This window comes from Corapipo altera, unplaced genomic scaffold (genome assembly GCF_003945725.1).
Source record: "Corapipo altera isolate COAL_440 unplaced genomic scaffold, ASM394572v1 45, whole genome shotgun sequence".
Taxonomy (NCBI): Eukaryota; Metazoa; Chordata; class Aves; order Passeriformes; family Pipridae; genus Corapipo; species Corapipo altera.
In genome coordinates this window covers 10,845,634-10,873,603 of record NW_020884877.1, presented here as the reverse complement: position 1 = coordinate 10,873,603, position 27,970 = coordinate 10,845,634, and the positions used below count along the sequence as shown (strand labels likewise).

Here is a 27,970-nt window from a genome sequence, read left to right as displayed (position 1 = left end):
GCTGAAGTTCCTTAAGCAGCTGATTAAGTAGGCAGCTCTGAACTTGCATTTTGCAGTTGCAGTTCAATCACCAACAGGAGCCCACATTTTTTTAACATGGTCACCTTCAAGAGACAGCATAAGTGATCTCCCTCCACTCCACTGGCAGTACCTATACCCTTGGAACTTCTGTGCTCTTTTTCCAGAATTTTCAACACAGTGCTATGGAAGTATTCGATATAAGAGTCTGGGTGAAACTTCTCCATTGCTATAGTATATGCCTGCCACCACAGGAGATCAGACAACTGAACTTACCGTTAACTTGCTTTTATGGACTTTGATCAGGAATATGCATGATGACCTTAGCTGGTTCCAAAGGAAAAGATTCTTAGGCATTTGAAAAAGTATAGTCAGAGTGGAAGAAATACAAGAATAAGTCCATTTGCAAGTAGTAGAATGTTTAGATTGATGAGGAAAATGTAACTTATTCTAAATCTACTTCAAAGATCTGACGTATTAAATTTTGGGTTTGTTTTTTGTTTGGGTTTTTTGTTTGTTTTTAATTTAAGTTCCATTTCACAATAAGTTTTGCAAAGACAGGTTTTAATCTTACATCTTTCTGCCAACCCAGAAATTCAGGCTTGTATAACTCCTTTTCCCCAAGACATGAAATTCAAACATCTTCTATTAAACACTTCTAAAAGTTACACTAAAAAATAAAAGTCATACAAAGTGAAATTTAATCCTCAATGTCTTTTCTATTATTAAAGAATGGAAATGTATGTCACATATTTCAAATGCTTTACAGAATGCACATTTGAATTGAGTACCATGACTGACACTTCAATTAAAAAAAAAAAAAAGATAGGTGTCTTTAGACAACACTGGAGCCAGAATAGAAAATAACCATAAACGTTTTCCTTTTTTTCCCCACATTTAACATCACTGATTGCAACAAAGGACTCCAGAAGAGCAATCTTTCAACATGAAAAAAAATAGAGGAAATATTTCTTCAACATAAACTGAGAAGCAGTCATCCTGTGGCATGAGATCTCATCAGCAGTACAGTATTTAATTCTTGGTATGCATGATGAAGGATAGGAGAAATTAACTTTAAATGGGAATAAGAGGAAATCATAAAAGCAACTGGATTCCAGCGTGGCAAGCATTAGAAAACTTCAGTTGATTTTGAGATTGTAAATTTCTGTGAGTACAAGAACAGTGGTTTGGACAAGATGATCATTGCCCAGTATTTCTATTTGTGTATGTACATATTCAAATAAAACAGTGGGGAAAATCTGTAAATCAATCTAAAACCACCTGGTCTTTATATGTTGGGCTAGTTATAGATTGATAAATCTCTCCATCAGGTAGTGGTGCAGAGTTAAAAAGACTTAGACAAAAACTACAGAAAATAAAAAAAATATCTGAACATTTTGTCTGCAAAATCTTTAGTGCCCTTGGTCATGCAGTGAGAAATATGAAAAAAGGCATAAATAGTAAAAACGTTTGATGTGTTTCCAAATAGTATTTGAGTTGCAAGAATGAGGGATTGACCTGCCAGAGTAGCAACTGAGGTGAAGGAGGAAAAAGCCCATTTAATAGAAGCCTAATAACCTGGCCACAGCATGAGGGACAAATCTCAAAGTATTAATGTATCCCTTACATGAAGGAAGGACTTATCAGTCCCTCTCTGACAAACCTTATTGTGTTGAGCAGTAGGTATCTTTTAACTGCAAAAGGATTTACAAATTGAAAAGAGACTGAGGTAAAGCAAGCTCTGGGAAGTCTAGAAAATATAAAAAGTTAAATATGGACACCCTTGGAACAATACATGACAGATGTAGAGGCAAGAAGGGGTACGGGTATTTAAAAGACTTCTGAGGTGCAGAATTCCAAAAGCTTTGGAAAATAGAAAGAACTGAAATTAAAGGATATAAGTGAGAAAAACAGGTCTGAACATTTTGAGAAAGCTTCTTGACATCAAGATTATTCTGGGTGATATTTAATGTTCACAGTGGCAGCCTTTTTTAGATGAACCAAATTGTGGAAATAATCTCCCAAGGGAATTTGAGATTGTCAATCACACCTGTATTTGTATCAAGACTGAATAAAATGGTGCTGTATATCCAAGAGAAGCAATTCCACACTGACGAGGAGAGGATTAGATGACCAGCAATGGGTACCACGATTTGCAATAAGGTATTTATAGTCAGCGTCAAACTTTTATTTTATGAAGTACAAGCTAGGCCTTGCTTGATTTCAAAGAGGCTATGTCTTTCACAAAGAGATTTATCATCTTGGTCAAGAGATCAATTTAAAAAAAAAAATTATCAGATGCAAACAAACCCACAAACATATGCTACAAGTTAACATCAGTGATGTTCCCAGGGCAGTGTATTTTATCAGGTCCATTCTACAGCACAAAACTAGGTCCTTCCTCCACAAAGTTGTCAAAAGCTTAACATTATAACATAGAAATAGCTCAATATTTCTTTGTATAAAGTAGTAAAAGGCTTTAGTTTAAGAAACAAGATCACTTATTACTGTCTGAAATTTGCATTTTTATTTTCTGACGGTACTTGCAGTTTTTTGCATTTGAAGTGCAGAAAACAATATAAACACTAACAAAATTACTCTGGAATTATGTACCTATTCCTGCAGAGAAGTAAAGCAGAAAAACTTTTTAAGTTTCTGTCAAATTTGGTTGTTGACACTTGAACAGTTTAGTAGTTCTCAATACAGCAGCAGTTGCAAATTCTGGGAAAAGAAGGTTGCTAAGACTCCCTCCCATCCTGCAAGTGGAATTTTCCACTTTATATAAATACTATTTTTGTCAAAGCATTTTCTACAGTCATGCTACCACTGCACATGAAATGGGAAGTTCCACAGCTGTAATGAAACTGGACACTTTTGCTCAGGGTACACTTATATTTTCATATTAAGGACAAACATGCATCATAGTCAAGAGAAGTGTTGCTAATCTTTGCAGTAAATACAAGATTTACAATTTTATTCCTAAATATCAGTGGTATCTGATTTTAAATGCTAATTTTCCATAATGCATTCCTAGCAAAGTTCATGATAAAACACCCTGAACACAGCTGCCAGTTGCCATGCCCCTTACACCTACTGTAAGAATTTGTTTGCATGGAAAGCACTGCGAGCTGAATCAACAAAAAGCAGAAAGAACTTTCATTTAGGGACATTAGGATTTGTGCAAGTTGCAACAAAGCAAGATATCTATCAAAGGATTTATATTTACTTTTTCTAGAGTGAAGGCAACTTTCAGCCATTATTACTGGACACATCAAAACATTTTGATTAAAAGCTGATCACTGAATCATGGAAAGTAAGAACAGTCAATCTCAAATCACCCAATCCATCTACATGAAATAAAACAAGAATTCTACCTTAAATCTACAGTGTCAGTCAAACTCCACATTATTTGAAAATTGCTTTGCTATAAATAGCACTCAGAACAGAGGGAAAATAAGCAAAGATAAGTGAAAAGTTGGCAGAAGAAGTTAAAAAAAAGACTGTTCATGGCTCCACGGAATTTGGCGTATTTTCTGTATATATGTGTATCGCAAAAAGAAAATCACATCTTTGAACAGATCTATTGACTAGAAACTACAAAAATTCCTAATACATCCCATAGTTAAAAGAAAGGTAAGGAAAATTACGCGATATTTGCAGAGTAAATAGCAAATAATGACAAGTGTCAAGAACTTGCTCATAGTCTGAACTGTAATTATTTGAGAGAAAATATAGAGGAAAATAACTAAAAAGATCATAGGTGTTAATTGTGCAGACTAACTGATGGAGTTATAACAATTGCTGAGGCATTTCAAAGTTCATCCTTCAAAAGCAACTAGATGTTGAAAGAACTGTTCTGTCTAATACTGGTGAGAACAACATAGACGTATGGCCCACCTTTCCCTGAAGGTCTAGAATCCCACTGTTTCAAGTTTCATTTATAATGGAAATTTTACAATTACAAAAGTATACAATTACAAAAGTATACAATTACAAAAGTATAAACATATACTTGGCTTGCAAAGAAAACTGTCACCGGTGCTAAATCACAGCAAAAATTTCAGTACATAAATTTCAGTTGTCAGAAGAGTTTATAGGGCTGGACTTAAAGGCACTAATAGCTTTGCTTGTAGGTTGAACAGCTTCGGCAATCAGTGACATTAAACACACAACATGTCAGAAGGGAAACACTTCCCAAAAGATTCAAGCAAAGGGAAGAGGGCTGAAATAGGATATAAAATTTCACTGATCGAGTGAGCAGATTTGATTTCCCAGAATCGAGCCTGAGAGGATACTGACTTAAGCAGGCACTGCTCAGTTTGAGGTCAGTCTGGAGTTACCTGGTGGCCTTCAGTGACATATAGTCACATTTGGCACTATTACATACGTACCTGTCCTCAGGAGAGCACACAGGTACAGAGAAGCCTTCAGCACTTGTGTTATAACCACTGTGCAAAAAGGAGCCTGTCAGTCTCAAGTGCTGCCGTTAGCCTGTCTCTCGTGAAAAAAATAAATTCATTTCATTAAGTGACCTGGCAACTACGGTCCCACACTTCCAGCAACCCATACCAATTAATCTCATGAAGAACATTTATTTTCCCAGGTTTGTTTCAGTCTCATATACATTTACACTATTCTCTCTTCTTTTACTGCTTTACAGATATTTGAATATATCTGACAAGTGAATGAGTAGGTTAAAAGTAAATATGACAGAAATCGTGATATTTGTGAATTTCTCTGCAGTGCCTTTCAGCTGACAGTCAAGCAGGTACAGTTTTCTCAGTTGCTTGCCCTGACATCACACCAGTGTGCTGGCGGTAAAATTGCTAGGAGTATGCAAGATGAGTAACTCTTCCCCATCTGACTGGTATCTCTCCTCAGCACCACATGCCTACTGGTGTTGGTAACTCACAGCACAGCAGGAGACCCTGCCTTGAGGGGCCCCACCCCACCCACGGCGACTTGCTGTCCCGTGAACCTGCTCCTGTAATCATCACACATTTCATCATTGCAGCTTAACACAAAATAAGTTCAAGCACTGATCTGGAAGACACCCCTTGCAGAGAGCCACATGAGTGCTTTCCACAAAGAGCTTCCTGAAGTAGTCCATATTTTGAAAGGTACATGCTTGAATAAGCTTTAAAAAAATATAGGAGAAAATATCCGAGACAAAAATGTCATTAGTTCATTCAAACTAATACTGAACTTTTCACAGGACAGCTATGAAGTTGTTAATACCAAGTAATAAATATCTTGTAAGAGTGCTATTTGATATGTTCCAATGTTAATCAGAGCAGTGGTTGCATTGCTCCCTTAAGCAGATCTGCTCTCAAACTGTACAGCAGAAGTCGTAAGCAAACAAAGGAATAAATGCTATAAGATCTCAGCTTAAGTTTTGTCACACAAGAAGTCAACATATGAAAGGTTGAGGATGATGTAGCTTAGAATTTCAGTTTCACTAAGAGTTTTAAGTCTAATTAACTGGGAGTGTCGATAACTCTTATTTTATTTGAATTACATGCATGCTTTGGGTTCATCTACAGACTTTGAAAACCAAAAGACTGCTCAGAAAGCTTTTATATCTGAAAAAAATTAAAATAAAAATGGAAATTAACTTTCATCAAGAGGTGGATGTGTTTCATAGTGCAAGCAGCTAAATTATTAGAATAAAACAAATAAAATACACTAATGTTATCTTCATTAAGGAAGGACACAAACAAGTATAACTGGATCCACAAGTAACCAAAGACCACATGGGTATCTGCCCAGTTCTCTGAAGTCTAAAACAGACATCAGATGGTACCCTGTGTTGTTGTCAGTGAATGAAGCTGTTCTGTTTGCCTGCATTAAGAGAGGGTTTATGTGATGCTGTCAAGTCAGACTCTGAAGAACAACTGGTTGCACTTTCCATTCTCCATCTTTCTCATAGAGGAGAAAAGCCTTCTTTGATAACAGACAGTTCAAACACTCGAGAACTTCATATTCAATAAATGAGGTGACACTTTTACAAAATATGGAGCAATAACATGATACATTAACTGGAGAAAGTGGCACTCCAATTCAGCTAAGCTAAGATTCCAAAAGGCATCTTGGTACACGCTGCACTGACAGCATGCATACATACATACTAAGAGGCAGAATTCCCACAGTACATCCAGCACCAACAGTTCATATAGATTTGTCAAATATCAGACACTAATTACTTAAAATAATAGTTTTATTTTCCTTAAATAAGCTGTCACTACTTTTAAGAATTAATTTCCTCATTTAGCATGTCTCAACTACATAAAACCTACTATAATTTGTATTCTCCCTGCTTTAACATCAATCATCCTTTTTTGAAATTTTTCTCTCATAGTTGGTTTCCAGCACTAGTCTCAGCAGCGTTCAGTCTGATTTTTCTCACAGCTTTTTCCCCATGAATTATTTTCAATTTTACATGTCAGTAAAATATCCAAACCCCTGGCCACCATGGGATTGATATCTAAACCTGATGATAATTCCTCCCAAACTGATTTTTATTTTATTATTTGTAAGAAAAGCACTGCCCTTTCTTTGTTAAACATATTTACTTTTCAGATGAGCACCAAAGCCAGATGAGAACTTTAACTTTTATCCCCTTTAGGAATGGATGTCACTTTTCTAAAGCAACTCTTGTTCTCTGTTCCATCAAGAAACTGAGAAAAAAGCTTGAGCTCCTCTCCAGGTGGCACATATTGTTCATACAAGGAACTCTTCACTTTTCATGCAATTCATTCCATTAGAGATGGTAAACTACAGTTTCCTGTTGAATTTTAAAGCAGTACTTCATGTATAATTTATAAAAGCTGCCAATTGTATCAACCTTATTTTTCCCGGTATATTTTCTCTTTCAAAATGTCCCATGCTGTTATTCTACAGCCATAAGTGCAGTATCTATTACTGGCTCTAAGTGACATTGCACTGGTATCCATTTTGTTGCTATCAACAATCACTTGAACGTTACAGATTTTTTGGCTGACAACATCACCTACTGCTTTGTTGTTACACTTAAAGTAGCCATGGAGACAAAAGAACAGCTGAAAAGCAATTTTAATGCTCGAGAAATGGTTATTCTTTAGTAATTGAATGGAACTTGCCGGTATGGAATCTATGGGTTTAATGGAAGTTATTTTATATAGTAAGATTTGAATCAAAGCCTTGCTCAAAAATAAAGAGAAATACAAAAGAGAGTTGTGTTTCCTCCTGCCCATCCTAGTTCTGCTGGCAATGAACAGAGGTAGAGGAGACTGTCTCCCTGTTGTGGCACAAGAAATAAACACAGAAGTTGACTCCAGTCCCATATCCCAGATACAGTCGTTGCACCAAATGCTTACCTTATTATCTCTTCATATTTACAAAAACACTCAAAGTGGGAAGGAATAAGGAAGTTCCATGCGTCATCTTCCTCACCAAGCGCTTCACCACCTCAAGTAAAGTGCTGCTCCAATGATAGGAACACAACACAACTTAGGAAAAAAACTGAGGATCCTCTCCTTGAATTTTTTCCTCTGGCCACACAGATCTGTTTTCTCTCTAGTGTAAGAGAGAAAGACCTTCCTACAAAGACCATGTGCAGAAGCTCAGACTAACAGCTGAATCCCACTGCTCTCTGCTCATAATCCATTAACTCACATTACAGTGTAACTTGCAACTGATGGGAATTGAGGGCACTCAGCCCTGGGATACTTGGCACCTTTCAGATTCCATTCCTAGATGTTTAAATCCTTCCATGTTCCCAAAACTCCTGCTCCTGACTGGACAGAACACATGGGATCAAAGTAAGTATTACATTTTCTATCTTAAATTCTGTTGTTGGTGAGTTAGAGAATTTATAAAGATGATTATAAATAGCAGATTATCCCTGGTTTGGTACAAACAAAATGCAGTAAAGCAAAGTCTTGTCTTGCAAAGCCAACTAGCAGACAAAGCATGCAGCTGTCAGGGACAGCTGAAGGAATATTTTCCTATCCAAGAGCCTTCCCCTCACCCTCCACTTGAAACTGCTGCCTTGCTCCCAACACCTTAGTGGCAGCATGAACACAAAACCTATTCCCATGTGCTGCTGCCTGATCCTCCCCCAGCAGCAGGAGTAGCTTTAGCCCCTTAACTTGTCTGTTCCCATGAGGCAGTATAATACAGTCAGGAGGAAATGTTCTAGCAAGAGAGCAAGTGAAAAGGGATAAGGGACAGGAGGGGAAGGAAGACTGAGAAAGATGATTCTTCCTCCTCCTCACCAGATTTCCCTGCCGAAAGACTCCTGCATGCCCTTTCCCACTCACTGAATTGTCTCACCCCCCTGCCTTTGCTCTCCACAGCCCTGAAATCCCACCTGAGGCTGCTTTTACCTCTACAGTAGCCTCTTGCAAACCCTCAGCTTTCAACAACCTGGCCTCTATGCCAAAATACATTTTGTTGACACTTCAGAAAGAACACTTCACACCGAGGATTATGATCTTTTACTCACATTGGACAAAATCTGCTTTTGCTAAGAAGCCTGGAATTGACTTTGGAGCTCACACAGAAGCAAAAATATTAAATGTTAATATACGAAAGAACAAGCAGGCTGTAACAGTGGAGGTCTGTTCCTCTAGCTTGGAAGTTTCCAGCTGAGTGAGAACATTCTAATGATAAACTGAAATTAAAAACAGATTCATTCTAATTTTACAAATTCAATGATCTATAGCAAAGATGCTTAAAGTGGAAATAAAATTCATAAAAACCACTACTTTTTTGTTCTTTTGAGCAAATACTTTTCCATGGCTTGAGGGAGAAGAAGAGAGACAATGATGAAAAAAAGTTTTTATTACAATTATTTAATTCAGCACCTCAGCCATCACTCATCTACAGTTACTAAAGGACATTATGCAAACAATCATAACAAACAACAAGAGTGGGAATATTTTCTCAAAATATTAATCAAATATTTCCTCAAATTTTCAATTTCATCAAAAAGAGGGCATGACAATATTTTAAATAAGCTACTTCCCTACTCCCACGAGTTTCATTATTCCAACCTCAGCTTTGCCTCAACAGGTCCTGCTCCAGACTTTTTCAATCACACAGAGATTGCACAGCTTAAGCAAATGACCTGGGCAGATGCCCAGCAAGACAGGAGCTCATTTCAAAAAGAGAGAGTGCTCTCCTCTCATGCAGTCTTATTTAGAGGCACCAACAGCCTCTAACAGGGATGCCCGACAATAGGACACAACATCCCTGTTGGAAAATCATCCATCAAGGACAGTGGAAGGCTAGGACTTGGGCACCACCCCACCAGTACTGCAGCAACTGCTGGATTCAGGGAGCGTGAGCCAACACACTGATCTCCAGCTACAGACAGAAAAATGCAGTCTGGCACATCCCGTCTGACAGATTGCCAAGTCCAATTCCACATCTCTCTAAGATGGGCATGAAGGGAAAAGACAAATCTGCGAACAAAATCAAGTTTCTGATCTTTGTGCCCCCATAGTCACAGAATCACAGAATATGCCAAGTTGGAAGGGACTCACAAAGATCATTGACTCCAGCCCTTAGCCCTGCACAGGACCATCCCCAAGAGTCACACCATGTACCTGAGAGTATCATTCAAACCCTTCTTGAACTCTGTCATGCTTGGTGCTGTGACCACTTCCCTGGGTGTTGCAGTGCCCAATCACCCTCTGGGTGAAGAACCTTTTTCTAATATCCAATCAAACCTCCCCTGACACAACTTCAGGCCATTTCCTTGGGTCCTATCACTGGTCACCACAGAGAGGAGATCAGTGCCTGCCCCTCTCCTCTTCCCCTCACAAGGAAGTTGTAACTGCAATGAGGTCTCCACTCAGTCAAGCCTGAGTGGAAGGGAAAGAAGTCCACACACAATGAAATGAGGTAAAACTCAAAGGGAAAAGGAAAACAGTTGAGTGGCAGCCTCAGACTCAGTCCCAGTGACAGTTTTATCAAATATGTTTGGAATTGCTCCCACCTTGGGAGAGAAGAATCTCCTCTGAAACACAATCTAAAAAAAAGATGTGATGGGGCAGGAAATAAAAGGCTTCAATTTAAAAGGTTATGGAAAGATCATTTTATAGGGGAAAGACTTTTAGAAAAGAATTTTCAATGAAAAAGATCTCAGATGAAACTCAAAAAGAAATAATGCAAGAGACTGATAACATCAAGGGCAAGTTGTATTTGAAGATTAACACATTCAGAAAATAGGAGGAATATGAAAGGGTGTGCATTTAAAACTTAATAGCTATTCACACAATTGTGAGATGCACTGTACTGTCATCCAGTTTAATTCATTTAAGGCAACCTGATTACAACCCAGACATACAACTTCCTCAGACAAAATATGAGTCTGTCTTTCATGTGACAAGATTAAAAAAAAAAAGCCTTGAAATAAAGAAGAACAATATCTAGATAAACTGAGGGTGAAGGAGTAGGGTACCCAGAATACACAAGTGCAAAGGAAGAACTGCATTTAAGATAAAGGGTAAATAGAGTTCCAACAAAATTTTAGAAGGTATCCAATCAACTTATGAAAAATAATGCAGAAACTGGTAAACACGCCCACAGATTATCTAGCAACTTCTAGCAATAAACACATAAATCAGAGACTTAACTGGTTTAGCTTGCTATACTAGCTTAATACTTCCTAGCTGCACTTCAGTTAGTGAGAAAAGGACTTCCTTGGTGTGAAGGCACAGATGCAGGAAGCCTTCCCTCAAGAAGTTTAGCAGAGAGAAGCTGCACTGCTGCTCAGAGCAAAGGGCTCTGGACAGAGCATGGTAAAGCTGTTACAGCCACCACGTAATGTCCCTGTAATAGCTCAAATTAAGAAACTTTGCTGCCTTTCCAGTAAGTCCCTCTTTCAGCTTTTTGATCCTTTTGGTGTGAGCAATTGTTCCAGATGCAATTTAATAGGAGTTTGTGTAATTTTGCAGAGGTCACTATCAGATGCATCATTATTAACATTCATGTTTCCATTGGGAAGTAATCCTTAGGGTATCATGGTTTTAAAATTCTGATGAAAGGTCTTAAAATTCCCCCTGGATTTGTATTCTCAATTGATGGAATTATATAATTTTTAAGCACAGAATGACTCACAACTGGATACAAAACACTGACTTCATAGAAACTTCATCATGCTTCCTAATATTTCTTATACTTTCCCTGTTCTAAGGGTCTAGGATTTCAATCCCTGATGTCTGGATTTACAAGAAACAATTCCTCTCTTTCCAATAGAAGTCTTTGCTTTGTTTAATTTGAAAAAACAAATACTGTGCTGAGATCCTCATTTTGTTAGACTTGCATAACTACATCTCAAAGTACTTCTCAAACAGCTGTAACAGAAGGATTTCCAAAATCTTACAACTAGCCCTCCAACTATTAGCAAAACAAATCCCTAGGTTTATGGACTTAGCATTTTAAATGTATCTGGATGGATCTTTCCTATTTAGACCAAGTATTAGAAAGTTCTAATGTTTGTTCTGTGGTTAGTTTTTCTGTAATCAGCTCACCTTCCCAGTCCACAAAAACTGCTCATTCCTTTTAACTCAAAGAGCTATTCAGATCCTGGTAATGTATTATTGAAACATTAAGACTATTAGTAGCCTCTTAAGTATCACACCATAGTATAGGAAGTCTTTACTTTTAATTTAATTGGCTTCATAAAGAGAAGAAAAAGGGTTATTTAGCTGGTTTTATCTGTTTGTTTTACTATTATTAAGCTGTAATAGGACCCCATCCCTTTCATTATCTGATACTATTTCTCAATGGCCAAACTTGAACAGCAACTCAAAAAGTAAAATGATACTGCTCTTAATGTCCCAAGAGCAGACTGCTAAAAACAGTAAAGTGATACCATTTACAGCTGCTGGAAGTAAGCATTTGGCTTAAAGACCTTTCATGTAATGAAATGTGTTTCAAAGCACCACACGTGCACAAAGTATGCCACTAAAAGTAGCTCCAAGGTTACTGCACACAAAGGAACAGCAACAACCAAATAGCAGAATACCCAATGTCACCTTTATGAACCTGGTGACCAGGACAGAACCACTGACTAACTCCACTGCAGGGAAAGCCTTGCTCAAAAGGTATCTGTGAGTTGACTTTGATATAGACAATTTTGAAATAAACATTCTAATGAGGTTGTTAAGACCCTTAGACACAACCATAGAACACCATTCCTACTGCTATTGCTAAGACTAATTTAAAAGGAAATTAATATCTGAACCCCTCACTGCACTACAAATGTTTGAGGCATAAATACTGCAAGCTAAGAGTGGCCCTTAGCTTGATGCACTGGAGTTATAGTTAGGATGGAAGAAATGAATGGTATTCCAAAGGTTTAATATTGGGAAAACCAATAACCAAAGCATTCTATTCAATAAAGCAAATGGAAAGCCAGGAAGACCGAACAGCTTAGGACTTTTAAAGGAAGATCAGAAAGTAATGAAATAACTCAGTGTAGCCTATTTTCATGTGTTCAATATTGGTTTCATTTGTTTTTCAATAGTACTTTAATATTAAAACTTATAAAATGTATTTTAAATGTGATAATTATGATAATTTTAAAATCTAAAGAGCAAAGAGCCACAGAGTAATCATATAGTCTCTAACAGTGCTGATCTTAAAGTATACCTTTACTACTGAGTATGCTCAGTGAAAAGCTGATCAATTTTGTTCAATAGCTGGAGTTCTATTTAATCAGAAATGCACATCACTCCCCATGGACTCCTTTGCACTCAAGATGCAGAACTAAAATGAAAATGCCCTCCCTTCTAAGACTTATCTTTCATTTAAATTGGACAAAGACCAGATTTTGTGGATTGCTGAACCTATTTCTCACATATGGTCTTGTCCATTAGATTAATTTCACCAGCCTCAGAGGAACCACACAAGTAAAAAATAAAGACTGAGCAAGCCAGCCACGGCACTTTGAGCTGAAGCATGTGCCTGTGACAGAGTGTGACCTACAGCACATTATGCAACTGATAGGCATTGAAGATGGTGATCAGCCTTTTGTTTAAAAGCTTGTCAGAAATACAATATATCACTTCAGAGGCCAGCTCCTCATTCCAGTGCACCAAGCAGCAAAGTTTCCAACAAAAACAGAATTACAAGATAAAAATTTAAAGGTAAAGAACAATATTCACAGGGAACCTTGTAAAACCTGGTCACTCAGCTTTATAGCTTAGCACATGCCATAAACTATAAAAAGACTGGAAAAGAGAGACGGACACCCTACTCCCAGTATTCCCTACATCTTTCACTGGTTGAACAGCTACTCTTTCAGTGCCATCAAAATCACATAAGCATATAAATTGCTTTTTCAGTTAAACCACAGGATTGAATCTATCCTTATTCCTCAATCTTTTCAAAAGCTTAAAACACTTTGAATTACTCTCTTTTCATGTGCTTTCTTGTTCTGCTGTGCTACTACTTGTCATTTCAGGAAGTTGGCACTAGCTTTTCAAAGACCACTTCAGAACTGTTTTTAGACCTATTATTGACATTTCTACCTCTTTCAGCTGTGCCACCACAACATCATGACAGACAGATACAATATATGGTATCTCAAGTCCCTAAAGAGCTATTGTTAACATAAAAAAAAACTGATTAATTTTTACACTGGACACAAAGCACATTAATCAATCTAATAGCAAGGCCTGGAAGCATTGCCAAATACTACTAAGATTACGAATTAGCCACCTTTTGAGAATTCTTCTAATGAGCTACCAAAAAAAAAAAACCCACTAAAAAAGCCAAGGAATTTAGACAAAACTGTATCTTTACACATCTTTATTTTAAAGTAATCATTGGATGTTGCTTTACAAATACATCACACTTCTTAAAGGAAAAGCTGACCTGTGGCTGACTCATTAGCCTCTTGCTGTAACTGTTGCACTTCAGTCTAGTTTCATGAAGGCCTCCTGGTATGTCAGCAAGAACTGCTTTCCTAAGAACACAGTAGGACTGTATCCCTAAGTAATCTTAAGCAACATAAAAGTAATTTAGTTCTCCAGAGCCTGCAATAGTTATAATTCTATTTTTAAATTTACATATTATATACAAGGATATATTATAATTTGGCTTATTTACAAGAATAAACAAAAAGTACTCTAAATTGAACACAACAGAAGTATACGACAAGTTTAGGGTTTTCAGGGGGCAGTGTTTTGTTTTGGGGTTTTAATTGTATTAGGCTTTTCTCAATCAATCAAAACAGACTATTCTATAGGCTTAAGGAGCAAACCATTCCAAGTTGTTAAGCAATATTGTGGATTTGTGTAATAAGGTGAAAGGCAGGACTGTGTGCTTTACTGAGCAACAACAATACAGGTAAGAAGGAGCAAGATACGGTGAGACAAACTTGGGCATTGCATTGAGCAAATGTCTTGACATTTAACAATCCATGTATTGTTGTACAGTGACAAAGGGGAAGAGTTCAAAAAGAAATTTTCTGTCCTCTATTCCGAAAGCTCTGTCTTTCCTCAGAATCGTCATAAAAATATAGAAAGAACAATCTGATTCTCTAGTTATCAACTTCACTTTAGCACAAAGCACAGCATCACCAGGGACATACATTTTAGTTACTGTGTAAATACCTGCTAAAATCAGAGGAAAAAATTAAAAATCACTTTGGAAGTAGTAGTTTAGCTACATATGAAAGTCTCTCTTTTTATACTAGCACCACACAAGCACACCCATACCAGTAGGGTGCTAAAAAAGAAAGCAATATCAAATGAAGTTCTGCATGGACATGAAGATCCAAATGGCCAGCAGGTGGGCTTTGAAAATAACATACAGGAAGTACCCTGTGTTAATGCTGGTGAGATGCTTCATCACTTGTGGATAACCGCACTTATCGCTGTTGTACCAGTCATTACCTCTTCAAACAAAGCAATTTACTTTATCAGGGAACACTGGACATTGGTTTGGATTTATGCCTGCAGGGTGTATATAAGTTCTTTGGGGAACACTGCCCTTTGAAACATGAAAGACATTTCTCTTTGGTAATAACTGTTAATGAAATTACCTAATAAAAGAGATTTCAATCACTAAGACTACAAAATTAAATTTGGTTTCATAGTATAAGCTGAACTTCACTGTCTGGGTTGCATTACTACAATAAGCAACAGGTTTGCACACTACATCTTATTGCAAGACCACATTCCTCAGTAACTTTTGTCAGTCTATTAGCTGAAGTATTTCTTGCCTACTTTAAATTTTTATCATTGTTTTAAATTTCAAGTCACTTCTGCAAATAGCTATTATGAGTAACTTGAGGGCATACACGCTTGAATGAAGAAAAACCCAATTAAGGTTACCTGATGCTATCCACTCTGAAGAATTCTTAAAATTTTGAGGGAATTCCTGATATTTTCATATACTCTTTGTATATGGAAGAATCTCCTAAGCCAATCCACCTAATGTTTGATTTATTAATGTACCCTTCTTAAGTGTTGCAAATCATCAGTCCTTATCCTCAGAGAGATTTCAACAACCTACCAGAAACTCTTGACGAGCCTGGGAAAGGAGCATGCTACGTCTAAAGCTCATGCCGTACCTGCCACCTACACACACCTGGTCTCCTACAACACTAGAGAAGTGAAAAAGACAGGCAGGGTAAAAGAGCAAAATGTCTGCTCTCAAAACCAAAACACTTAGCACAGTTTCAGTACTCCAGCTCCCTTCCAATGGAAAAGTTTCCTCCAGGAGGATGAGGACAGGCAGGTCCTTCTGTCAACCATTCTTTGTAAAGTAGCATATGTGACTAACCACAGAACTTAAGGAAAAATAATATTTTCCTGAATCCTCACAGGAAGGATGTTGAAAAAGTTCCTGAAACTTCTTGCTTCAATTGAAAACTGCCAACTTTTATTGTCAGATAATACTGTTAGCCCTGTAGATCAGACAATAACAAGAAATAATAAGTATACTGTCCCTGTCACCTCCTGTCCCTTTCTAGTCGCACTGAGGTCAATGCATTCTTGCTTCCCTTTACTTATTTGCCCACAGTGAGGAAAATTCTCCCTAAAAGTACACAAGACAAACAAATAAACATGACAGGAAACAATCAAGAATATATAAGTTAATCATACATAAAGAAACTCCTTATCTGTTGCAAAGCAAGCTGTATCAGGATCAGATTTTTCCTCAACTAATCTTCTTTAGAGTCTCACCAAAACACTACTGAAAGTAGTTTTCTGGGATCAAAATCCCAGAAACTAAAGCAGGAGAAAACTGTTCCAAATATAACATACTTAAAAACAATCCCTTGTTTTAATTGCACAACTCCAAACTTTGGTCAACAAGGTTCCGCAGAATTCAAGCCAAACCCATCCCCAACTGTACAGGTCTTACTAAAAAGAAAGTTGTTGTTCATATAGATCCTACCTTATTTTACCAGTTAAACCAAGTTTCGTAGGAGAGAGTGCTGCTTGTCTCCGTGTTCTTTACTCTATTGATTGTTGTGTAAATATTAGGTTTCCTGCTTGTGGAGAAACTACTGCAAAGTTTCTTTCAGTTCTGTATGCACATTTCAAACTTGTGCATGGTTTAGAACAAGGAAGTTTATGTAATGTTCCTGAGAAAGTCCAGTACATCATGGTTCATTTTAATTCAGGTATGAATACATGACACAGATGAATTCACAAAACACTCCTTTCATTTGAAATTTAAGTAGTAACCCTTTTTTCCCTGAAGGTTTAAGCAGCTTTAAGTGATGAAATGATTATATTTTCCTGTTTCTTTAAAGCAGTTCTGGATAGAAACAGCTTAGGACGAATCTTTCCTGAATTTATTCAAATACAAATACACCATCAACCATAAGGATATTTGAATAAGTCATTCCAAAAGATCTCAATGTTCCCTCAGCTATAGAATATAATAATTTTAAACTTTGCTCAAAGCATTTTAGTATTACAGAACATAAAAGCATTTTTTCCCCAAAGGCCAAATTTACAAGTACTAACTAAACCCAAATATCTGTTTGCAAAATCAAGAAATCTGTACATGCATCTGGAATATTCACCTATGTAAATGTAAACCTTTGACATAAATTTTTTTGGCATGCTGTTCATTACCAGTGCTCACCACAGAAACTCTTGCTTACCTGTAAAGCTGATTTCATCTTTCCTTTTTAAATTACTGTCTTTAGGAGATATCATTGGGAAAGTGATGGCAGGGTACTTCTGTACTTATGGACTACCCTTCTTTACCAAGACACTTACTACAAATTCAGAGTCCTGTTCGAACACCCCCTTTCCAGGACCCTTTCTGACCCCCACTGCTGCCTCTTGTCCCTATGACTCTGAGCCCTGTGCCTGCTTCCTCGAAAGCAGGGTCACAGGCAGTCACTGCTACCAGCAAGGCCTGGAAGTTTTTCCTCATCTGCCAGCATTTGTGTTGCTCAGCTCTTGCCAAAATTTGTACCATACTTGGTGCACAAGTTTCCAAGTTTTATTGGGTTTCCCATCTCAGCAGATTGTCTCTCTTGGTGTAACAGAGCTGCATGTTCTGCATAAAGCAGTTTGATGGGTTAAAACTAGGGTTTTTTTGGTTGAGTTTGGCAGGTTTGGTTTTTCTTTGGCTGGTTGGATTTTTCTTTTTCCTTTGTTTGTTTGTTTTTGTCAGGTTTTTTCCACTTTCTGAATAGATAGAATTTTCTCTTTTGTTTTCATCACATTGCAACTGTCTCCAAAGGCTTGATACCAATTTTTGGACTCTCACTTCTCTCTCTCAGCTTGTAAACCATTTTGCCAGAATTGTGCCAGCTTGACTTGCTATCTGCTAGCCAAGAGCTGCAGACAGATGATGCCTGGCCAGCATGGACTGCCCATTGCCTATGCCATGTTCCCTAGGAGTCAGGAACAGCCCAAGATTTTTAGGCTGTGTGCACTGCCCAGTAGCCATTTGCTGCAGACAATGCACAGCAGAGTGGCCAATTACGTGGGTTTTCAGATGAGCCACACTGGAAAAGGAAAGACAAATGTGAATCTAAACATTACCATGATAATGGCAGCACAGGGAAATTATGTCTAGTGATGTTTAACAAAGCATCCTGAAGGCAGCATGGAAGGTGTGCACTGCTCCAACTTCAGATAGAATTAATATTTCTAAGTACAGATTGCTGCAATCAAGTAAATAAGAAATAGGAACAACCAAGTCACCAGATTTCTTCCAGGCTTCTCTGTTAAAACCTTCTACAACATGTACTTCTGTGCAGCACAGGAAATTATTATGGTGACTATATCTGAACATACAAAATGTCAGAGAAGCAAAGTCTAGAAAAATCAGAAAGCATTTCCCTACCACAAAGAACACAGCACCCAAGGTGTAAAATTATAATCACCAAACAAAACACAGAAACAGTGTCACAGCCACATATAAGGAGAGAACAGAACAAGGGATAAATGCTTATGAAATAGCTCTATTTGCTGTCCTGAAGCACATACAAACATGCAACCTAATTTGCTGAAATCTAATCCACTCAGCTAGACTAAGCTAAATACTGCACTAATCTTAAACTCTGCCTTACAAAAACACCTCTCCAGGCCACTTTCTTGTTTTTAGAAAGTTAAATAAGGTGACAGTAACCAGAAATTATGGTCAGTGGATACACATCAGTTTTATTTAAAAAAAAAGAGAGAAAAACATAGTAATTTTAAAAGCAATGGAATCCTATGAAATGGAATTTACCACAGCCCAAGGATGATCATACTTGCATACAGCAGAAAGTATTTTATAACATTCCATTCATAGCAAATGAGCACTCTATTATTATTTATTTCATCATCTGAAAAAACTACCAATGACATTCCTCCAGTTAAGGTTGCCTTGTATGAAAAAAAAGGTAATTTAAAATGTTTTCTCCAAGCTAATCATCTAAATATAAACAGAGAACATTTATGTTTTTGACCTAGCAAGGCATCCTAAGAGGAACTTTTTGAATGCATCATGCATACTTTTAACATTGCAGCTAAGCAATATACAGTATAATCTGCAACACATTAACATTTCAGAAGCTTAAAAATTTGAAGTTGTTCTTTAAAATGCACATGAAAGCATTCCCTGTTTCAAATGCTACTACTGTTTATGCTTATTGAAACTATTACATAACATAATATCAGTCAACAGGATTTAGCAGCAAAACGATAAAAGGAAATTAAAGACATATAATAATCCCGCATTAATTTTTTACAGTGAACCATCGGTATGCTCACAAATAAGAAAAATTTATTTTCATATTTAAGAAATATAGTCTTCCAATGTGCTTACTAACAAGGAGTTTTATTTATAGCCTTCCTTCTGAAAATGTCACAATTACCATCTGAGCAAGGAAAAAAAAGATAAAGTTCAAATGCTGATTTTGGCATTTGTATTTCTCTGTCGCAGTTTACCTAAAGATAAAAAGTATCTAAAAAAACCAGATCACAGTCACCTACAGTGCTAATACTTCCTAATTTGACTGCTCAGCTCCTAAACTACAGCATATGAGAACAGCTTTCACTAATGGATTGCTATTAAAAATAAATCAGCTAAACAGTGCCTGTATTTCTCCTTCCCTACAGCTGGAGCAAGCATACAGCGCTCTATTATGCAGCTAGTTGAAAGACAGATTTCAACCTCCACATGGAATTACTTACCCAAAAGCATGTTTCTCTTCTACAGTTTGTTCAGCAGAATAGAAAGTTCTGCACAATAGATCTAGCAAAGGAAATGTTCTCACAAGCTCCTTTTTGACTTGGTGCAAGGTCTGAGTTTGAACTCGAGCTGCTTAGAAATATGTCTTGTCCCATAAAGCTACTTCACTCCCATTGGTGAACGATACCTCTCCAGGCTATGCAGAAGTGATGCAAACGGGCGGTAGCTTGTGCCACCTTAACTTGAGGTAACAAAACCACAAAGAAAAAGGGACAGTCATCAATTCACAGAAAGTCTAACATATTTATATTTATCTGTCCTGGAATTGGTTTTAAACTAGTTGTCTATCTTTGACCAAGAGAAATATTCCCCACAGAATTAACACAGTGTATCAGGGAAAATCTAAATCGTAGGTTAAATTTAAGTTTTGCAAAAATAAGTGTCCCATCTTTCCATAATGCTTGATTTCATCACAGTTGTACTTGTTCTAATACAAAAGACTTTTTTTAAAGACATCCAAAGAGGGAGATAGTTTAGGACTTTTTATTTAGCTCAAAGACCAAACTGGACACGGAATAAAAACATTTAGAATGCTGCTGCTACCACGTCAAGTACCTACTGTCCACTAAAATCTACCACAGACTATTTGCTCAAAATTTAAATTAACCTCCCTATGAAGAGAAAAAGGCCCATAATCTAACTGAAAGAGGAGCCTTCCTGACCTACAGCCCCTCACTTTGGGATGTGGTGTGTCAATATGCCACAACTGGGGTCTGCACAGAACTTCTGAGTCTAACAGACTTTTTTCAAGCACATCCTAGTAAGGACACTTGAGAAAAAGAGTTTTATTTATGGGAAAAAAAAATACATCCAGGATCATTAGGAACAGATTTTTATCTGATGAAGTTTGCGGTTATGTCAGATAATTCCTCATGGAGAACTAAAGATTAGTAATCTATATAATTCTTCCACTTTAGTGCTTAGTGTTAAATATATAGAGTTAAGACTTACTTGATCTCCTAATTTGTTTTTTATGAAAGTGAAGAGGATGGGTAAAAGACAACACTGAAAAGTAAGTTAGTTTGAACAAATTTCCACATATCTGGAAATACAAGACAAATTTTTTGTGACAAGGTTAATTTTGTCTTCCTGAATAAAGCATATTGTTCCAGTGACAACACTCTTCTCTTGTATGTGATTTTGGTTACTCAAAACAGCACACGTGAAACTTTGGCTTAATCTTATTTTATTCTACAACCTCCTACTCCTCCCTTCCACTAAAAGGGGGTTACTCTGATAATTGCCTGCCAACATGACTTGGCAGCAATTACATAACTTTGTTACATGTCCAGAAATATTTGGTACTCTTGTTAAGAGTCTCTTTCTTAAAAAAAAAAAAAAAAAAAGGGAGGGGTGTGGGCATTGGTAACAGTGGAAAAAATGAATCAGTTTTGAAATAAAAAGGCAAATAAAAATGAAACCCAATTAAAAATAAACCTCTGATTTTTAAAGTAAATCTTGGAAGATGTGACTCATTCTCATTGCACACTTGGGATTGGCAACACCAAACTTCTATGAAACTTTATTTGGGTTTTATATAGAGTCTGATGACTTCACAAGATGACTAGTATTCTCAATAAATACTACGTTGTCTCATGCTGATAATAATATTAATAATTGTATGTTCTGTGAGGACCGAAGGAATTTATTTTTTTTAAATTTCTCTATTAACTGCAGAAGTGTCTCACACGGTCCATAAGCATGTAGTAGTACGTTTATGCATTGCAGCAAGACAAAACAGCAAGGACTATATCTCCCTCAAACTGGGAGGCATACTTCCCTCATTCCCACCACTTGTTCAATGACTGTAATGTCTCTTTGTTGGCAATGTTTGATAGTTCCTGGCTAAAACCATTACAGCGCACTAGCATGTTCAGTTTTAACCATTTATCTAGTTCAACGCATTGCAGATCCTTTCTATTTCCCTCTCAACAGCATATAATATCCTGTCTCACAGAAGACCAGACCCTTGTTGCAGCAGAAGGCCTTAGGACACACTAATCACAGATTTAATATTTTAGTCTGCCATCTAGTTCATATCTAAAGTGGGATCTCCAGTGCACAAAGTCACAGTTTTAATTCCTCCTCCTCTCTTTAAAACAACTGCTAATTCCCATCTACTCGACTAACACCCACTGTCCCAAGGTTTGGAGATACCCTGACTTCCATGTTTGCCCAAGAAGGTCTCTTCAGAGATCCATAACAGCACAGAATGCCCCTTCACACTACTAGCATGATGGTCTTTCTAGGTATGAGGGCACGCAATGCACTTGTGCAAGCACAAAACAGAGGTGCTGTGGGTGAGGAGGAAAGCAGGGTGACAGCACCTCCTGTTGGAACATGATCAGGCAGTCCAGCATTACAGATGGTGCTAAAGAGCTAAAGATATCCCAAGGGTAACGATAGGTGGTTGGAAGAAACAGTGGAATACAGAAGAGTAAGGTGGTGAACAGGAAAGGCTTACAGACAGTAATATGTATGAGAGGAAAGTACTGAAAGGGCAAATGTTATTATAACAGAAGGAGAGATGAAAAGAAAGCAAAAACATTAAGATGAAAGTGGAACAAGGAACAAGGCAAGGAACAATGGTAAATTAAACATAAAAGTGAATGCATTTTTTTCCAAGAAGCTATCAGGTGCTGACCTTCCAGAATAATACAGAGTCACTATGTCATACCTACCACCACACATCTAAATAAGGGGAGGAGAGAGAGTGCAAAAGCAGGCACACTAGATCTACAGAGCAATGACAAAGGAAAGACCTCTTGAAGAGATTATCTGAAGGCAAATGCACTCAGGTCTCATTCACAAGCAGCTCCTGTAGTCAAAGAAAGAAAAGCTGACATACAGCTCAACTGCTAAAATGCTGAGACTGTGTCTTTTTTTCCATGTTTTAAATTCCCCGCCCTCCCCATATCTTCTCTCTTGTATCTGGAGGTTGGAGAAGCGACATTTTGAGCACTTGTAATACATTATTTACTACCTCTAGCTATCAACTTTTAATTACAAACTGAAGTCAGCCAGAATTCATCAACTTATACAAAAAACACAGTGTTTACACTTAGATTCTTTCTAGGTTCATGCTCTCCCTAGTAGACTGAGGTATGACATGCTTACATTTTGGCTGATGTTTAGAAACTTGGAGAATTGTACTGTTTGGATGTCACTGAAGAAAAATGGACTGTGTATGTAGATGTGGTGTATTTTCAGCTTGATCAGCAAGAAAAATCATCTTTCCAAGAAGTCCAAAATTTAGCAGTTTGGACTTCTGTAGAGATTAGTGTCAAACAGCGATAATAACATTCTGCTGTCAAATTCATAAAAGGCTTCTCTGCACAGCCATGCTTGGATCCTTTAGGTTGTCCTTTGCTTTTTGTGCACAAACAACTCTAGAAAACAAATGGGCTACATCTAGTAAAAACATAAAGGTAAGAAAAAGACAAAACTTAGTAGCCAAGGTTTGACCTTATTGTTATTGTACTACCCATTGTGATTTTTAATCATCAGCTTTTCTTACTAAATATTTTTGCATATATGTTGTAACAGTAGCATTTTGCTGCTTAAAATCACAGCTAGAACGAAGACCACTAATATCTCAATGAATTTATAATGATATGTGTAATATCACACTAATGAACTACAAGCACCCTCCAAGACATTGACTTAAACCAATGACCAGTAAGTGAAAGGAAGGACATTTTTTCAATAAAAAACACAACTACCCTCCCTACCTCTTGTCATAAAGGATCAGCACCAGTAATCCAAATTTTATGAAGTGCAGGTAGTGCCAAATCCTACACTTCTAAAATTCAAGGCAGTAATCAAAGCCAAGGTGAGGTAACTTTGTCAGGAAAATACTGAAGCCTCTGAATACATGTCAAACATGCTGGGGAATCTGCTGGCCACACTTGAGTGGTATTTTAATACAAAACACTTAATACAATGCCTAAGAATCATCCCAGTTTGAAGGAGAAAAACAAGTTAGAAGTGAGGTAGAACAACCTGATCCTACTATACAGGCATACTGGAACAGGCAAAAGATGTGGTCAAGCATATGACCAGTGAGTAACAGTCAAATCCCTTTCTCAGTAGATAAATTTCACAAGACATGACAAACTCCAGAGCTTTCTAGAAATTTCTCAGAACAGAAAAGCATTGAATCAAAGCAGTTCAGTTGTTCTCCTCTGAGTCTTTTCCGCTTATCAAGTTAATTACAGTGAATTGTAATACATACAGACACAGATTCAAAGCAGAGGCAAGCAACTGCAGTCTCCCAAACTCTTAAATCATAACCCCCACCAGCACATAAGCACATATAAGTATTACACCTCTTCTTTTTCCTGTCATCCAGCCCTCACTGTTAAGTTTTGCTCTAAGAGGATTTAGAAAAGCAACATTTCATTCTGCCCCGGTTTATGGATAAGGCAGATCTCTCATGGTAAACATGTACTTGAAATGTACATAAAAGGACTATTAGAAACTACCAGCTCATGCTGGTATCTCGTTACTTGTGCTTACATGAAGCAAATTCCGCTTATTGCTACTTGCCTGTATATCTACACCCAGATGCATCAAACTTACACGCATATATTCACATGGGCCTATACATCTCATTAAACTTAGCACTCTGTATTCTGTTGCATGCCAAATGAAATAATAAAACAGTATTCCTCTTCCAGTTTATGGTATTCAGAAAAAGAAAACATAATTATGTCATTATATTCCAGCTCCTTAGATCTTAGGTTTGCTCTTTGGTGTGACACTCCATCACGAGAGGTGACTTACATTGCACCTGCAAAGATGACATTTTAACTTAAACAACTCCTCTCAGGACACAGGTGAGATGACAAATGTATTCCCCTTTCATGGAGCACATACTTAGCAACCAGATGTCACACTGCTTAAGACATGCACTTTTGTCATTGTAAGGAACGGGGCAGCTGTAAGAACTGAGTGTCAGTTTAATTCTCCCCCTGAACACGGATCTTCAAAGACAAATTCTTAAATCTTTCTGCAGCCTCAAGGACCACACCAGGTCCTACAGGTATGCAGTCTTCAATGTCCTAACAAATATCAAAGGCATGACATGCCAGCTATAAATGTACAGCAAAACCTATTTTTGTTCAAGCCATTAATCACCATTGCCCCAACTCACTTGCTATTTTGATCCAAGAATTTGTCATTATAAGGTCTAGATGACAGCAAGTGTTTTAGGATTCATCCCAGTGAGTAGCTACTTCACTGCAGTTGGAAAAAAGAGAACAACCTTACTTTTGTGTTTTCTACAAACACTGGAGAACAGGAATATTTTGGAGGAATATTTATCAGGCACCTTTAACCCTTTCTCTTTATCACGAGCACAGATTCTGGAAGACTCATAACTTTTCAGTTCTCAAATGCCATTTTCATTGCATTTCTATATAGCCTTCACGTAAATTTATAATTGAAAAAATGATATATTTGGAAATGGCAAAAGCTTAACAAACATATATATGTATCTCTGCCACCTTTTGCTTCCAAAGTTCAAATACATGTACATTTGCCATAATATAATGACAAAGAGTTCCTAAATAATGTGAACAATGGGAAATCAGAGAGCTTAAGCAGCTGTAAGCTTGTCTAAAAAATATATAAAAGATCCCTGATTATTTCTGACTATGTATATTACAGTAATGGTGAGAGGTGTCAAATGACATCAAGCTCCACAGTACCAAGAGTTCAACATACACAAGTTAAGAAAGATCCTTGACCTAGGAGATTATAGTTCAAGTAAGCAATACCAGAAAGAGATACATATGGCAAGTACATCAAGTTTTACGTAAAGTAAATTAAAGTATCTGTGAATTTCCTGAAGTTAAAAAGAAAGTATGTGATATGTCCTGCTTCATAATGACAAATCTTCTCTACTAAGCATGTTCTATTCTGATCATCTTTCTTAGTTCAGACATTTTAACTGGAGCTGAAAAACTGTTATTCCATCAGAACAGATAAATCCCAGTGACATTACTCCTGAAATATAAAACTTTTTTTTTTTTTTTTTGAAAGTCATGACGGACCATTAAAAAAAATCCGAACACACAAAAAAATCCCTCAAAAGCTCAACAGTCCAATGCCATTTGCAAAGCACTTTGTCACTGAGGAAGAGGCAACACATGCTCCAGAAATTCCCCAATTCTAGTGCAAAGTATTGCATGGTCAGGTTAGGGAAACTTTTGGGCTTAAACAAAAGCATAAGTGCTTTCACGGAAAAAGGGAAGAGGAAATGGGAGCAGAGGACACAGATTGAGGTTGCTGAAAGAACTGTCTACAGCTTGGGCAGGGAAGCACATTGTGGCACATGTTTATACCAGTAAGAGCTACTGTCTGATTTCTAAGGAAAGTATTTGACTTCAATGTCATGAATACCTTGAAAAAAAGTCTTTAACTTGAAATCCACTCTTCTGACACCAGAAGTATGAAAATACAATAAAGACTGTGTGAGAGGAGCAATAACAAGTTCCACGTAGATAACTTTTTTTTTTAATTGACATGCTTCTCTCTGTTGTTATGGGATAATAGGCATTAGCAAGTCATCAATTCAGATGACATAAATGGAAGCAGAGTAGGTCACAGTCACAAAAATATTAGATTAATGATAAAAAAATGAGAAAGGCATTAACACCAATGTGAAAAAGCAACTTTAAGATAGCCTTCTGAGACATTATTTAGTTTGAAAACATATTCAAATCCCTCAAATTACTAAAAGCCTCAGGAACTGATCAAAAAAAAATAAATAAAAGCCAACAGCAAACATACATACTCTTTGCAAGGACTAATATCCAAAAAGTAGGCAGGAAGCATCAAGACAGTTTTACTTTTATGACTCCAGAAAACGGAGCCCTAAGAAATAAGTGACACATCCAGGTATATCATAATAATTATTCCTCTATCCTTCTCCCTCTCCCTGAAGTGTTTCAGAACAAATTTCTAAATTAGAAACAGCAACATACAAAAGACAAAAAACATCTGATGAACTGATTTGTTTCATTTTCCTTTTTAAGGAGATAATGATACATTGATCAACTGAAGTTCACATTTTTGGCAGGACAAGCCTTTTTTGTAAATAGTACTCAGAGCTGATGACAACACTGAGCCAGCGACTTGTTAAAATTTGTCCTAGTGATGATCCCAAATTACCTTCTGATGTCTGAGTTTTTGGTTACGAAAAGAGTAGCATCCTGATGCAAGAAGAAACAGGAAAAGAAACTAAACCATATCAAGAAACACCACCCCTGACTCACGGGCTTGCTAATAAGGGAGCTCTTACTGGCAGACTTATCTGAGATATTAATACCTCTTTCTGTTCATATTTTAACTTGGTACATCTCCCACCATCCTTCTCCCTCCCTGAATGGATATTCTCATTTAATGGCAGGACACAACAGGAAGCTCCTACAGATGAAATCACTGCTTATAAAACCCAGGGCTGGAAGTCTGTACAGCCTAGCTCTAACCCAGGGCTTTCAACTGGACTCAAGTATAAAACAGTGTTTAACCAGAGCCATAAAACTGAGGCTGAGGAAAGTCTCCTGCCTTCGGGGGCTGAGTTGCTTAACTGGTACAATCCAAGAAACATGATTTATACCCACACTCTGTAAATGTGAAGTGAGATGTGTGTTCTTCTGTGGACTGTGTATTGGCTCCAGTCTTCTCCCACACAGCCTCTTCAAGTTGGAGAGGAATTGCACATTCCCCAGGCTGCCTACCCTTCAATCCTTCCTCTGTTTACCACTTTCTCTCTGTTTTTCTTTTCTTGGTCTTTCCATCTATTCTTTCTTTATTTGATTCACACTCCACTGTGCATAGTAACTATGATCATACCAGCCTCTCTTCTTTTCTTCTTTCTTCTTGCACACCGAATCCTTTTCATTTTTGGTGCTGCTTGAGTTAGCACCTGGGGGTTTTTCAGTTGCTTGTTTTGTTGTTGTTTGGTTTTTTTGTTTTTCATTTTCCCCTCCCCCCAGGTTTGCACAATACCTAATCCTGGAGTCTCGGTTTCAGTATTTCTGCAAAACATCAGATCAGTGACACCCACTTCAGAGCCAGCTGGAAAGAAAGTACACTCTTGCATCACCGTAACTATGTTGCAGACCATGGAAAGGAAGAAAGTTGTAAGGAATGGAACCACCCAGCACACAAGAATCCTCGTCAGGGTTATTTTGGACATGGAAGATGCATGTGAGAAGCTGATCCAGGGCTCTAC

General features: G+C 37.4%; 1 protein-coding gene across 11 annotated transcripts in view; it reads right to left on the bottom strand.

Moving 5' to 3' along the window:
• The window catches only part of ZNF385B (zinc finger protein 385B), a 167,491-nt gene that overhangs the window by 70,392 nt on the left and 69,129 nt on the right, over positions 1-27,970 (bottom strand). Inside the window, exon 2 of one of the 11 annotated variants that reach the window (XM_027637351.1) lies at positions 19,671-19,904. The exons of 9 other annotated variants lie outside the window; for them this stretch is intronic. In XM_027637351.1, coding sequence (XP_027493152.1) covers positions 19,671-19,680 — 10 coding nt within the window. In that variant the 5' untranslated portion in view covers positions 19,681-19,904. Of the gene's footprint in view, positions 1-16,419; positions 16,532-19,670; positions 19,905-27,970 lie in introns of those variants that run through there. One more of the 11 variants, XM_027637356.1, reaches the window with a different exon arrangement.